The sequence below is a fragment of the Haemaphysalis longicornis genome, unplaced genomic scaffold, assembly GCF_048455015.1.
Source record: "Haemaphysalis longicornis isolate Haplotype H1 unplaced genomic scaffold, Haemaphysalis longicornis Haplotype H1 scaffold_5, whole genome shotgun sequence".
Classification (NCBI taxonomy): domain Eukaryota; kingdom Metazoa; phylum Arthropoda; class Arachnida; order Ixodida; family Ixodidae; genus Haemaphysalis; species Haemaphysalis longicornis.
Genome location: NW_027526385.1, coordinates 191,783,062 through 191,798,667, shown reverse-complemented (window position 1 = coordinate 191,798,667; position 15,606 = coordinate 191,783,062). Strand labels below are relative to the sequence as shown.

Genomic DNA, 15,606 nt, shown 5'->3' with positions numbered 1-15,606 from the left:
ATCACTCCGAGGAGCCCCCGCAGAAGACCCAGAAGAATGGTTGGAGAAACTGGATCGCGTCCGGAAATTCAACAGGTGGGACGACGCAGAAACGTTCCGGCATGTTTTCTTTTACTTGGAAGATTGGGCTCGCACTTGGTTCGAGAACCACGAGAGCTCCTTGACAAACTGGGCTCAGTTCAAAAGCGAGTTCGTGAAGACCTTTACTACCGTGGTCAGAAAAGAACGCGCAGCACTTTTGCTGGAAACTCGGACGCAGCACCCCAACGAAGGGGTCATGATCTTCGTCGAGGAGATGAAGCGACTTTTTCGCCGTGCGGACCCAGAAATGACGGAAGAAAAGAAACTACGGTTTCTGATGCGAGGTATGAAGCAAGAGCTCTTCGCGTGCCTTGCTCGCAGCCCCCCCAAGAACGCGTCCGAATTCGCGTCTGAGGCCGCTGCGATGGAGAAGACGCTCGAAATCCGAAAGAGGCAGTACGACCGCCCCATCAATGTGCTGGTTTCGGATACGATTGGTACCGGCGCTATTAATTCCAACTCACTACGCGACACCATCCGTGCAGTGGTGAGGGAGGAGCTGCGGAAAGTTTTCCCGACGACGACGCCACACCCTCAAGTTGCTTCCCTGACTGACGTAATCCGGGAAGAAGTACAGCAGACTTTGGGAACTTCTATGCCGTCCGAAGCACCCCGCGAGCCAGAGGCTATGACCTACTCCGCGGCTGTTCGTCGACACCGCCCTGTTTAAACACGTCGTCAAGAGGCCCCGCCCTACCGCCGCCCACTGTCGCCCGCCCGACCCCCTGTAGTACGAAACCAGACGCCGAGGAAGACTGACGCATGGCAAACACCGGATAATCGTCCTCTGTGCTACCACTGCGGAGAGGCCGACCACATCTACCGTCGCTGCCCATACAAGAGACTCGGACTTCGTGGTTTCTCCGTCGACGCACCACGCCCCCAACCCGGCTAGCGCCCATCTGACATTAAAAAATTCCTGTCCAACACCAGCCGTGGACCAGCCCGTTTCAAGCGTTCGCCGTCGCCCTACCCGTACCAGTCGCCGGACCGCCGTAGCAGTGTTGACTTCGCAAGTTGAAGGTCCCCCAGCCCACGCGGGGGAAACTAAACCGGCAACTTCTGAAGGTGAAGTTGCAAACCGGCGGAAAAACGAAAACCCTCCAACGACGCAACGATTCGCCGAAGACTGTGACTTACGACATGCCCTCATCCCGACTACCCGACCTAACCCTGACGTGACTCCTGAACACGACGACAACCACACGGCGCGACGTGTACTTGACATGACCGAACCTGCTGCTGAGACGACGACAACGATGACGCAGAGTACCCGACCGTCAACAAGCACAAGCCGTGATGCGACGCCCCGACGCACCCGGAACTCGAGGAAGGCAGCGTCCGACGTCCAGTTGTCCATCGACGGCTTTGACGTATTCGCCCTCGTCGACACGGGAGAAGACTACTCGGTAATGAGCGGATCATTCGCGCCTAAGCTGAAGAAAGTTACGACAAGATGGGACGGTCCGCAGATACGCACAGCAGGAGGCCATGTCGCAACGCCAAGTGGAACGTGCACATCCCACGTCACCATAGACGGCATCACGTACCCTGCTGCGTTCGTAATGTTACCTAACTGCTCCCGCGGCGTAATACTCGCAATGGACTTTTTGATGGACAACGGCGCAATAATTGATCTCCAGACCAAGTCGATAACTTTTTCCTCGGATCACTCCACGGCGCCGCCACTGAACTCCGATCACCGTGCTGCTGTAAGGATCGCCGACGATCACGTCACCCTGCCACCCCCCCGCAAGCTTGATGATCGCCGTCTACTGTGAGGATCCTGCTCCTGACATCGATGCTATCGTAGAGGGTGACCAAAGGTTGCTTCTCAACCGCGGGGTCTCCATCGCAAGAGGCATTGCTGGCTTTAAGCAATGCAAATCCCATGTTTTGGTCACCAATTTCACCGAGGAGTACCAGCATCTAAACAAGGGCGCTTCAATTGCGTTCCTCGAAGAAACGCAAGAAGCAAGTCAAGTGATCGAGGTCACTAACTTTGAATGCGCACGCCCAGATGCTTCCAAGCCGCCGGAACCTTTCGTCGTAAACCCGGCGCTGCCGCAAGAAAATTAGGACAGATTACGGGACTTGCTCCGTCGCTACAGCGAGTGTTTTTCGGCAAACTCAAAATTACGTCAGACACCCCTAGCGAAGCAACGAATTATAACCGAAGATGGAGCCCGACCTACCCGACAGTCACCGTACCGCGTCTCTTCACACTGGCGGGAAGCCATCCGGACTCAAGTCGACGACATGCTCCGCGTCGACATAATACAGCCATCGAAAAGTCCGTGGGCTGCGCCGGTCGTACTCGTGAAGAAAAAAGACGGCACATTAAGGTTCTGCGTTGACTACCGGCGACTGAACAAAATCAACAAAAATCACGTGTACCCCCTGCAACGAATCGACGACGCCCTCGACCACCTCTGCCATGCGAACTACTTCTCATCGTTGGATCTGAAGACCGGCTACTGGCAAATTGAAGTGGACGAGAGAGACCGAGAGAAGACTGCATTCATAACCCCGGATGGCCTATACGAGTTCAAGGTGATGCCTTTCGGGCTGTGCACGGCGCCAGCAACGTTTCAACGAGTCATGGACAGGGTGCTAGGTGGCCTGAAGTGGCACACCTGCCTCATATACCTCGACGACGTTGTCGTATTCGCCCGGACTTTCGACGAACACCTCACAAGGTTGGAGTCTGTACTCGAGGCCATTCGTGCGTCGGGGTTCAGGCTGAAGCCTGAAAAGTGCCGTTTGGCGTACGAGGAGCTCAAGTTCTTGAGCCACGTCGCAACGCCGCGGGAGTCCTACCTGAACCAGCAAAAACTTCAGCCGTTGCGAACTTCCCAAGGGCTAAAGACAAGAAGGGCTTGCGAAGATTTCTCGGACTGTGCGCATACTACCGGCGCTTCGTCGTAAACTTCGCACGCATTGCAGAGCCGCTCACGCGCTTGACGAAAGATAGCAACCCTTTTAGCTGGGACGACGACCAAGAAAAAGCATTCTGCGAGCTGCAAAAACGCCTGCAAAGCCCGCCCGTGCTCGCTCATTTCGACGAAAACGCCGAAACGGAAATACACACGGAAGCCAAAGATATAGGCTTGGGTGCCGTCCTCGTCCAAAAACAAAGCGGGTGCGAAAAGGTAATCGCCTATGCCAGCCGTGGTCTGTCGAAAGAGGAGAAAAACTACTCTGCCTCTGAGAAAGAGTGCCTGGCAATTATATGGGGGATTTCAAAATTTCGCCCATACGTGTATGGAAGACCATTCAAGGTTGTGACCGACCACCACGCGCTGTGTTGGCTCGCCAATTTGAAGGACCCCTCTGGCCGTCTTGGGCGGTGGAGCTTGCGCCTGCAGGAGTTCGACGTTACAGTCGTTTATAAATACGGCAGGAAACACTCCGACGCCGACTGCCTGTACCGCGCCCCCGTCGACTCACCAGCCCAAGACTTGGATGAAGACAGCGCGTTCTTCGGAATCGTGACGGAGAGCGACCTAGCCACCCAGCAGCGTACCGACCATTACTTACGCGTCATAATCGCCTACCTCGAGGGATGCAACGTCGCCGTACCCAGGACCTTCAAGCGTAGCTTACCAGCATTCAGCCTGAGAAACTCCGTCCTCGTAAAGAAGAATTTCAGCCCCGGAACGAGAACTAATTACCTTCTTGTCATCCCCGCAGACCTTCGTGACGAAATTTTGGAAGCGTGCCACGACGACCCATCTTCCGGACATCTCCGCGCAGCCCGCACAATTGGAAAAATCAAGGCGAAGTACTACTGGCCCCGCCTTACATCCGACGTCACCCACTACATCCGGAGCGCCACCGACGAGACGATACCGACACCACCGACGAGACCTGCCGGACTTCTGCAGCCGATCGCCGTCCCATCAAGGCCCTTGTAACAGATTGAAATGGGCCTTCTGGGCCCGTTCCCTACGTAACGATCCGAGAACAAGTGGATTGTCGTAGCAACAGACTACATGACGCGCTACGCGGAAACCGCCGCTCTTCCCAGGGGAACTGCACAAGAAGTCGCCAAGTTTTTCATAAGACAAGTTGTGCTGCGACATGGAGCCCCTGAAGTCCTCATCACGGATCGCGGAACGGCCTTTACTGCTGAGCTCATGCAAGGAATCTTATGCTACAGCAACACGGATCACTGAAGAACGACGGCGTACCACCCCCAAACGAACGGACTAACGGAACGTTTGAACAAGACGATTGCGGATATTCTGTCCATGTACGTCGACGTTGAACATAAGACTTGGGACGAAGTGCTCCCGTATTTCACATTTGCGTACAAAACGGCCATCCAAGAAACCACGCAGATGCCACCGTTCGAGCTCGTCTACGGAAGACGGCTGACTATAATGCTCGACGCCATGCTGCCACACGTAGAAGACGACGACCTGAACGCCGACGTCCAAGGATGCCTTCAGCGTGCAGAGGAGGCCCGCCAGCTCGCTCGGGTTCGTAGAACGGACCAGCAGCTGGTGGATGCCGGCCGCTACAACATCCGACGCCGAGCCACCGAGTACAACCCCGGGGCTCTTGTGTGGGTTTAGACTCCCATCCGACGACGCGGACTGAGTGAGAAACTTCTGCGACGGTATTTCGGACCCTACAAGATTCTACGACGTGTTGGGCAACTTACCCACGAAGTGATTCCAGATGATGACTCCGGCACATCACGATGACACACGCGGCCCGAAGTCGTCCACGTGGTTCGCTTAAAACCTTTCTACGGACGATGACGAACTTTTATTTCTATTTGTTTGGACTGTCGCTTATGTTAGCATCGGGTCGATGCACTCTTAGAGGGGGGGGGGTAATGCCGCGAACCATGCAATGGGTTTGTTTATTTGTGTTTCGCTTTTACCGCCCGGCTGCGCCGGTCTGTGTTATCTCTGTGCCAAGGAAAGCGCGTGTTCCATTCTTTCTCTCTGTGCCGCATGTGTTATCTGTTCAAATAGGGAGAGCATTCCGATCTAACGTGAGCAGCCCGGAATAATCTTCTCGGACCTACAATGTACTTGATGCGAATCGACGGTTCGAGAACCACGCGCACCGAAAGATAAGAAGCCTGCAGAGCAGACGCCGGGGTATTCGATTCTGCGACGTTCGCCGACGCACGTCACTTTGTTGACCGCTGCTTCGCCGCCTCTGTATTCTTTTGAGTTGTTAGGAGAGCACAAGTTCGCTCCAATAAACTTGTTTCTTTTCCAAAACAACTGCGTCGTCCCTGGTTTCGTGACAATATCCATGACCGATCGTTCGTACGCCACACAGCACGCCGTTTGATTTTCCTGAATCAAGCTTGGGTGCTCCCACATTGCTCTCACGGGAGCTGTGTCGACACATGTCGGAAGAGCGGCACATCAGGAGGGAGTTGTCGGACTGCCCGAACTGTAAACATCGAAGAGGGCCGTACGTTCTTGCGTACTTTGATAGTTGTCACGGTGAGTCGTTTTGGGTGCTTGGTGTACTCATCTGTCCATTGCTTGGCGTACTAAGAGTGATCTCTTTAAATGGCTCTGACACCACCCGGGCCACCACAGCAACCTGCTCCGAGAAGGCCGCGCCATTAGGAGCGATCCGGAGTTACAAAAAAACGACGCAACTGCGAGACACTCACGGTAGACAAAAAAGCTGTAATTATCCGCCAAGCTGAAAGCGGCCAGCCGCAATGCGAAGTTTCTCGCCAATTTTTGGTTTTTGGTTTGAAATGCAACCTTTTCCGATTATTTGAAGAATAAGTATTACATCTTGAAAGTAGCGGAAGAAGTATCGGCGGTAAAGCAGAGGAACCTCCGCAACGGCAGCCACCGAAAGCTGTAAGGTACACTAGCATCTGTTCACGCGCAACTTTGGATAGAAATCTGCCAGTTTCTGGAGATAATCAGTAGGCAAAAAAGCAAAGACGCTCGCCGTGCACATAGATACCACGCACGTCAAGTTCAGCGATGGTTCGCCGAGCAACCTCAAGGAAATGTGCGACCTGGCCTTTAAACGCGTAGGTTGCGAGAGCGCGGCAGTCAACGTAACTCTTCTGGCAAATTACCGCACCGACAAACTGTGTTCTCTGCTGTGCCACTGCACCTGACACACCATATTCAACTGTGATGAGCCTGGCTTCATATACGAGATGTGGCCTTGAAGACGATTGCTTTCTCTGGCGAACCCTTACACTGCGAGAAGCAAGTAAGGAGCGATTCACGATTGTAGCTTGTACTCCTGGTCATAGGCAAATCAAGACACCCGAAATGTTTTAGGAGACTTAAATCGCTCCCAGTTTGGTACGAAGCGAACTGGAAGGCGTGTATTACGCTGGACCTATTTGAACAGTATATGCTGAAGCTTGACCGTACGTGCGAGCAACAGAAGCTCAAGGTGCATATGGTCGTTAATAACTGTGGTGCCCACGGACACATCATCAACCGAAAAGCGATCACATTAGAAGTTTTGCCGCCGAATACTACCAGTGTGTTGGAGCCCATGGACCAAGGTGTCGTCAAGAACATGAAGTTGCACTACCGATCACGCTTTCTGAATCGTGTGCTGTTAAGTGCGGACAGTGACAAAAGCTACGTTGTGGTTCCACTGCGGCTATCAGCATCCCGTCTGATACTTGGAGAGCGATGACGCAGGACAGGAACGCAACGTCTTCCGACATTCGGAATTTCTGCTTGTCAGTGACGACGAAGATACTGACGCCGTACAGAACTCCAAAACTGAATAGCTGCCTGCCGCAGCATCCGACATTTTCGATTACCTTCGTGTTTGCGGTATCGATGTTGGAGCGGATACGTTCGAAGAATTCCCAAGCAACGACACGGCCGTCATGCCGTGGACCGCGAGTTGTATGATCACGAAATCATACGCCAGGTCCTCAAACCGGCACAGGTGTACACCGACTCCGATAATTGACGCGCCTCCGACGTCAGAGGCATCAAATACTAAGATAGCTCGAGCCCTGACAGTGATATTGTCTCCTACAGGGACGGACAAACACTTGCGTAAATACAGGTGGACTTAGTCGCGTGTAGGCGTGCGTGTACAGACGCGCAGAGATACGTTTTTCTAGACGTTGGGCCAATGAGGGTTTTTTTTCAGTGAATATCTTTTTTTCAGACTCCCGATTATTCAAAATTATAAGCCGTTTCCGTCGAGTCCGAAAAAAAGGCCCAGGGACTGTATGCGAAATAAGAATGTAGAACATGTGAGGCAACAGATCACACTTGAACACAGCAAAACAAGTTGAGCAGAGGACGACGATAAAGCGGCTTTTCTTCACTGGATGAAGGTAGTCGTATAATTAGATTGCAATTTATATACTGATAATTAATAAGATATACCTAAATGGCCATACCTTCTGGTAAACCAAAAAATTATTCCCATTTTTATGAATGTAAGTATAATTTTTTTCCTTCGTACTGTGTTACCTTGCGGGGCAGAGTCATGGTAGAACTCCTTCAGCGTTGACCTCCATCATTTTATCTGTAGCCAACTACAGCAGTTACTTGTAATGTAAGACGTTTTAAAAGTTTTGTCGCCAGCATTTACCAATTGCTAAGAAAGTTATTATTCTAGAGAAAACATGCTCATAGCGCTTTACAAATATTTTATTGCGCTTTCAGGCACATAGATATTTGTACGGAAATCAGGCATTGTTTTGTTGTTACATTAGCAAATTACAGGTAGACTTGGAATTGCACCGACCAACATGCAGAGCCACTTCTGTGACGTACCTGTGGCTGTAGCAGGAGTGGTTTTCGTGCCTGAAAACAAGGCTGGTTTAATGAGAATGCGGGTAATCCTCTTTTCATAACGAATTATGCAAACAGAAAGTCGAAAGCTTTGGTATTGTAAAGAAATATATTGGGTAAAAGGTATGCTTAGTGTATGCAACTGCATGTATGCAAATTCATGCAACCTAGAGACCAATACTAGAATTGTAACTTCGTGATTAACATACGTTTTATGTTTTCATTGATTTAGAAACTGTGTTATATATAGCAGTTGGTATGCAACGTCACTTAGAATTGATTATCGTCAAGCATTGAGCAATGTAAGATAAAATAGGGTGTTTTACGACGAACACTCTTACGTAAAAGAAATTGTACGAAAAGCGTCATAACAAATGTCATCCGATGAATAAATAACGCCAGATAATGGGTTTGTGGGATTTGAAAAATATTTGTAGCCAGTCAAAGAAACATTTTACGATAATAAAAATGCACGAACGGTAACTGGACTCTTTGATATTATATATTTAGGGAAACTCCCTTACACATTGTTTTTATCCTCAAAATTATGCTGGGGCTACGAAGGAAGCGATGCCTTTTGCTCACTTCGCAATGTGGGTGTAAAAATATACCATCTTCCCACGTGGGAGCCCTCAGGAGATGCAAACCCGTGCAAACTCGAAATACTTTGCATCACCTCAGGGTTTCCGCGTGGGAAGATGCTCTAATTTTTTCAGAAAAGTGGCCGCAGTGGCCGGGAATCAAACCCGCGACCTCGCGCTCCGCAGCGCAATGCCTTAACCACTGAGCCACCGCGGCGGGTCACTGCCAGAATTGTTGGTGTCCATATTCAGCTCATCGGACGGCGCACACCGAAGCAGCAACTTAAGGTGGCAGCGGACGGGCCCTGGTTTATTTGAAAGGGCGTGGAGAGGGGAGAGAAAGAGGAGAGCGCACAGCTGTTTGGGAGAGGAGAGAGTGACGTTATCACAGCTGGTGTGTAGAGGGGAAGAAGAGGAGCAGCGCACCCAGGTGGTGTAGGAGGGGGAGGGTAGAGAGTGACGTGGAGATGAGGAGGGGTGCGGACGGACGCCGGAAGGACAACGGACATAGCCCCGAGCAAGAGATGCTTTGCATCTAAAAAACCTGGTGTTTCCCCGCTGGCATGTGTTGGCCGCTGCGGTCAAAATTTTGCGTATTTCCGACCGCCTTTTGTGCTCAATCGGAGAGGGGTGGTTAATTTTCGGTAGCACCGTCTCAAGTGCAAAGGTTTCTTTAAAGGACGTGTTTTCAATCAACAGATTAGTTACAACAGTGGGCTTCTGTTATGTTCTTGTCGGCGTAAAGCATTGCTTCAACTTGTATTATGCATTTGTGACAATATCGTTATGCCTCGAGCAGACGTTTCATCACTACACGTCTGGATAATTATCCAACACGCCATTGTGCCATATTTGTACATTACATATATATTTCAGGCTTTCTGTAAAAATAATAAAAGCAGCCGTCCTTCGACTCATTGATTAGCCATTGAAAGATCAAAATAAATACTACAAAAGTTCCTTCAAGATGGTTCCCCATCTTGTGGAAGCACGCCCCACTCGCGGAAATGGTGTGAAAAGATCACTCTGAATTTATCAAAAACGTAAGTCCAAGAACAATATAAACCATTGAAGAAAAGCCAAACTTTACTTCCTGGACGGCTCTGAATCAGCTAACGACACTGCAAAAGAATAAAAGATATAGGCCATTACAAATTCTCACCATAAATATATGTAAGCTTAAAAAAACCTAAAAGGTCTTGCTACTTTATTTTTCGCCAAGAACGCTTTTAGGAACATAAATTTTTGTACATAAATCCGGCATTCTTTTATTCTTACAATCTCAAATTAAGGTACACTTGGAATTGCACAGACCAACATGCAGACCTGCTTCTGTGACGTACCTGTGATTGTAGCAGGAGTGGTTTCCGTGCCTGAAAACAAGACGCATTTAATGAGAAGGGGGTTAGTGGTTTCTTTTTCATAACTAATTAGGAAAACAAAGTCGAAAGCACTGGTATCGTAAAGAAAGATATTGGGTGAAATGTATGCTGAGTGCATGCAACTGCATGTATGCAAAGGCATGCATCCTAGAGACCAGTACTCAAAATGCAATTTAATGATTAACATAAATTTGATGTTTTCATTTATTTTGAAACTGGGTTATATATAGCATTTGGTAAGCAGCGTCACCTATAATTGATTATCGTCAATTATTGTGCAAAATAAGATAAAATAAGTAGTTTACAATGAACACTCCTACGTAAAACAAATGGTACGAAAAGAGTCATGACTAATGCCATGCGATGAACAAGTAACACCAAATAATGGGCTTGTCGGATTTGAAAAATATTTGTAGCCAGTCAAAGAAAAATTGTACATAATAAAAATTGACGAACGGTAACTGGACTATTTTATATTATATATTTAAGGAAACTCCGTTACACATTGTTTGTCACCTAAAAATTATGCTGGGGCTAAGAAGGGAGCGATGCTTTTTGCTCAGTTCGCAAAGTGGGTGTAAAAAACCGGGCGTTTCCCTGCGGCCTTGCGTTGGCGCATGTGGGAAAATGTTGGCGTTTTTCCGACCGCCTTTTGTGCTAAATCGGAGAGGGGTGGTTTATTTTCGGTAGCACCGTCTCAAGTGCAAAAGTTTCTTTAAAGGAAGTGTTTTCAATTAACAGATAAGTAACAACAGTGGGCTTCTGTAATTTTCTTGTCGGCGTAAAGCATTGCTTCAACTTGTATTATGCGTTTGTGACAATATCGTTATGCCTCGAGCAGACATTTCATCACTACACATATGGATAATTATCCAACACGCCATTGTGCCGTATTTGTAGATTACACGTATAATTCAGGCTTTCGGTAAAAGTAGTAACAGCAGCCGTCCTTCGACTCATTGATTAGCCATTGCAAGTTCAAATTATATCCTAGAAAAGTTCCTTCAAGATGGTTCCCCGTTTTGTGGAAGCACGCCCCACTCTTGGAAATAGGGTGAAAAGAATACTCTGAATTTATGAAAAACTCAAGTCCGAGAACAAAATAAACCATCAACGTAAGCCAAACTTTACTTACTGGGCTGCTGTGAATCAGCTAATGACACTGCAAAAGAATAAAAGATGTAGGCCATTACAAATTCCAATTATGAATATATGTAAGCTAAAAAAGCTTAAAATGTCCTGATACTTTATTTTTCGGCAAGTATGCCTTCTGAAACTGTAGCAACAAGCTTTAGTACATTTTTATACATGGTAGCATGCAGTGTTTGGAGTAAAAAATTATGAAATTATGGGCATTGGAAATCAGCACGAAGAAGTAAAATACTAGTTTCCACTGCACATGTAAACCGCACATCTTGGAACACTTTATGGCTGCTGGTGTTAGCTAGCCTTTAAATACGAGCGTTTACCTCTCAAGCATACACTTCCTCTAAAAATGACCGCTGGTATTTTAAGCTGATTTATGCGGTCCTGTCTATGACCTAAATATCTTCACCTAATCAAACGTTTCCGTGCAGAGATGTTTGTCATGCTGATTACTGATACAAAACGCCTCAATTTTTAACAGCGGAGATGTTCAAAACATCGTGATTTTTGACCGCCAGACAGCTAACAAAATCAGGCTAATGCCTAGCGCTCGTGTGTGCGTGCCTCGGGGTAACCACCCAGCATCCCCTACGCACGCTTGCAAAGCCAAGCATGCCCACTGAGGGACATTGGCCAAGATTGCCAAAGAAAAAACATCTCCAGCATTCGCCGTAATTGTGGAAACGCTTGCTCTGGATGACAAAGGCACGTCATGGCGCGCGGTCAAGTTTATTGTAGACTTTAGAATGTTAAGTTTATTGTAGATATTATTTTCTATGAAATGGAAGACGCTCACCTTAATAGCAACAGTGGTGGAGTAAAAGTCGTTGCGGTAGCGACGAAGAACTAACTAGACTGCAATCATGGCCTTAAACCTTCGTGATGGTCGTGAATGTTGCGTATAGCTCACTACTTTCAAGTCCTAATTGTTAGTGTGAGATTCCTTTCTTTTTTATTTGCATTTATGTTAGCAAAGTTTAGTTATTTTCAACTGCAAAATTTCAGTGATTTTTTAATATTGCACATGAGTTAGACTTCCATCCCTGTCTAGATAACGTGGGACTGTTGTGGCCATGTGATTTACCTGGAACAGCTTTGATAAAACACCTGCATTTTATTGTTTGTCATTGCGAGCGCGAAAAAATTCAAATGTCTACATCTTTTAAGAACAATACAGTCTTGTCCATTTTGCATATCTTCATTCACAATTTTTCACTGTTTCTCTGGGGAAAATTGATGTTCACATACCTCTAATATCCTGGTGGTAGCCATACTGGGTAATGAGGTTTTTGTTTCGTTACTAGGACAAGGCCCTTAGTGGCCATTTTATAGTCATAAATAGAGCTGGACGTAAAGCATTAAGTGATTCATGTGATCTCGAAAAATTTACGGCACACCGAATTACAATTATTGATCCTTGCCAAACAGTTATCGCACGAGCAGTTGGAAGAAGAACGTCGAATATGTTCTGCGAGCATTTTTTGCTGTAGCTGCAGCCATATCAGTTTGTTAAAGAGCTCCGTTATATCTGAAAACTGTCCTTTCCTTGTCGATCGATTGATTGTACGGTTTAACGCGGCGACACAACGCAGTGATGAGGCCCGCCGTTGTGGAGGGCTTGGGATAAATTTCGACCACCTGGGGATCTTTAACAGGCATCGAAATCTGGTACACAAGGGTGTTTTTGCTTTTCACCTCAATCAGAAAGCGGCCCCCGCGAATGGGAATCAAGCCCCGTCCACGTTCTCAGCAGAGCAACGCCTAAGCCACTGAGCCACCATGACGGGTATCATTTCAGTCTCAGTAATCCACAGAAGCGCCGGTCGACAACACAGAACGAGTGCCACGGCTGAACAGAAAGGCCAGTGTGGGTCAAAAAGAAAGAGGCCCCTTTCGAGCATAACATAGCATATGTGTTTGTAGAACGTTCTATGGGTAGAGGAAGTATCAAACTAATTGTTTTATCAGCTTCCTGACCCGTCGACTGAATCGAAAACGAGTCACAAAAACATTTGTACCATAACAGGGGATTGCTCTTTTCTTTCGGAAACGTGAAGGCCAGGGCTGCCGCGTCGACTGAAGCAATAAGACTTTCCTTGTCTTCGCATTTCAAGCTGGCCAGATGGACATTCATATGCTCAAGAGAAGAGAAAGGGGGGATTTTTTGGTAGCTCCTTTTTAGAATACGTGGTTTGTGCTATTTAAGACAGAGCGATAAAGGAAGTTGTACATGTAATTAGTGGAGCAAATTTAGTAGTGTGTCGGGGTGTGGTATGACTTGCGGGTCCGTAATTGACGCCAAATGGGAGCCGCCTGAAATATTAGAGCGTACCAGGTGTAGCAGTTAGGTCGGTATTGACGATATATATATTTAGAATTTCCGCGAATAGCGAAGGGAGGGGTGTAACGGAAGTTGCGCAACTGTCCCGTTCTGTCGCTGAAAAGCTCCGCAGTGTAAGGACAGGGCCTATGCTCTAATGTTTGCAGATCTGGCCCATTCCGTTCCCATTCGCGAGAACTTAGTTCTTGTAAGTGACAGTTTCTGCGAAATGTTTTTCTCCAGTTTCGTCTGCATTTTGAGTTTGTGGTAATTGCAGAGCATTTGCCACAACAAATGTGGACCAAACTTAGCTCAGTTACCGAGAAGTTAGCATCACAAAATACAAGTACATGCAGTAACTTGCTGTATTATGCCATCGCTACCGAACTCAGCAATGCAAGAATGACAACGTTGATTACATTTTGCATGGGTATTAGAAAATACGCCAAACTTCCACTGTCAACAATATTATTTTAAAGTACTTCACATGTGAATGCTTCTTATAGTAGTGAGCACGTATTCCTTAACGCGGGCATTTATGGTAGTCTGTTTACCCGCTGGAGTGCTTTTGCGATAAAAACACGGATTAAAGTTTTCTTGGGGGATTTGGAATATCGGCGCCAGTATTACTTGCCTCGGCGGAAAATGATGAGATAAGAACATTGCGGCGCGAAGAACCACAATCGGGAAGCTTGTGGCGTCTATTGGGACTAAAAACTTCTGGTCAGTTTTTAATAGCTAAAGTTTATCCCAACTATGAAGGAGGTATCTACATACGCAAAATGGGTACGACATTGTTTCTCATGGATGCTGGAAAAATGACAATGTGAATATGGGTGCCACAGACAAGCATAATATACTGACATTGAAAATAGTGCTTGGTAGGCGAAAGCATTATATGTTTAAGCAATTTTCTAAAAATGGTGCTACATTTACTTGCTACAGGATTCATGGCATGTTTAAAACGGCAGCAACGCTGCAATAAAAAGTTAGCAGTTGGATTTATTAAAGAAAAATCTTTTCGTTGTAAGCGGCCTCATTTTAATTAGGCAAAAATTGAAAAATGTTGCGCAGTCAACCTTTTCGGTGGACACCGACTGTCCGTCTGGTTATTGTCAAAAGCGGCACTAACTATGAGAAGTGTCATGCATACGAGGTGGTTACTTAACTGTTGACTGGCCGCCTTTGCGTCAGACAGCGGTTTCGTCTCGGTTTTGTTTATGTCTTGGTGCGGTATACGGCTTCATAGAACGCGCCGCGGTTTTCCCCGCGCATGTTAAGCGTTTCTGTTATTTTAGGGCGATGCCATCACGTAATATCTACGCGAAAATAGTGGCAGGTAGTTTGCTTTCAGACCCTTATTGTCCCTATAATGTGACGAAGCGGGATAGACCAAGTCAATTAACAACTTGTGTGCCGAAGGAGAAGCGCCCTGCCTTCAAGTGCAAATATTACACGTGCGCCTTTTCAAAAAAGTAGGAAGCTTCAGTCAATTTCGTGACCAAATACCAAGTTTTACTCACGTGGAAACAGATCTCATACACTTCATTACAAGAAAAAAAAATATTGACAAATAAAAGATGTTTTCCCCAAGAATTCTTTTTCGGCAGCCAAATTGAACACGCAGGTTTCAATCAACGATCAAAAAACGTTACATTACTGTGACTGAAAAGTAAATTTTTGAAATCAATTTTTGGGCTTTTTAGGACAGCTCTGGTAGCTATGACATTTGGAGTTGTATTTTATCTTAATAATTCCAAAATCTTTGTAACGGGAAATAATTGCATGAAAAGGGAGCATTTGTGTGCCGCAGGCCGTCTTTGTACAAACCTTCTGAAGCATCCTCAGGTGCTTCTGCAAAAGACAAAAATTAAAAATATCGAAAGCCGGCCGGTACACAACACACAATCGAAATGATACAAGGGCCTTTAACAAAGGAAGTTCCGATTCTATAATGTTAGATTGAGCAGATGCTGTAGTTGGTTTTAGGGCACTGTCCCAAGCCCCTTTTTTGTATCTGGTGCCGCTCCCACACCAGTGAGTGTAAGACGCATTAAGTATTGGCCTAATGGTTTTTTGTTACAATAAAGAATTACCAAAATCGATCTGGCACTCCTGTGTTTTAAACGCTTTTGTATGAATAATATTGAAGTATACTTTCTCAAAAGAAAATATTGCCGGAGCTCTCGGGAGCCACCTGTTATATTTTCTTTCTGGGCTTGTTATGCGCAGTTTGTTTCTTTCCTGATCACGGGTGTTCTTTTTTGTAAGCTAAAGATTACTAAAGTTCCTTGTAAGCTAGACACTACAGCCGG

At 46.9% G+C, this 15,606-nt stretch overlaps 1 protein-coding gene across 6 annotated transcripts in view; it reads right to left on the bottom strand.

Moving 5' to 3' along the window:
• LOC144138908 (uncharacterized) overlaps positions 1 to 15,606 on the bottom strand; it is a 157,960-nt gene that overhangs the window by 125,727 nt on the left and 16,627 nt on the right. For all 6 annotated transcript variants that reach the window (XM_077671417.1, XM_077671419.1, XM_077671420.1 and 3 more), the window contains 4 exons: positions 15,122 to 15,145; positions 10,961 to 10,987; positions 9,787 to 9,816; positions 7,845 to 7,874 (listed from right to left, as the gene is read on the bottom strand). In XM_077671417.1, coding sequence (XP_077527543.1) covers positions 7,845 to 7,874; positions 9,787 to 9,816; positions 10,961 to 10,987; positions 15,122 to 15,145 — 111 coding nt within the window. The remainder of the gene's footprint in view (positions 1 to 7,844; positions 7,875 to 9,786; positions 9,817 to 10,960; positions 10,988 to 15,121; positions 15,146 to 15,606) is intronic.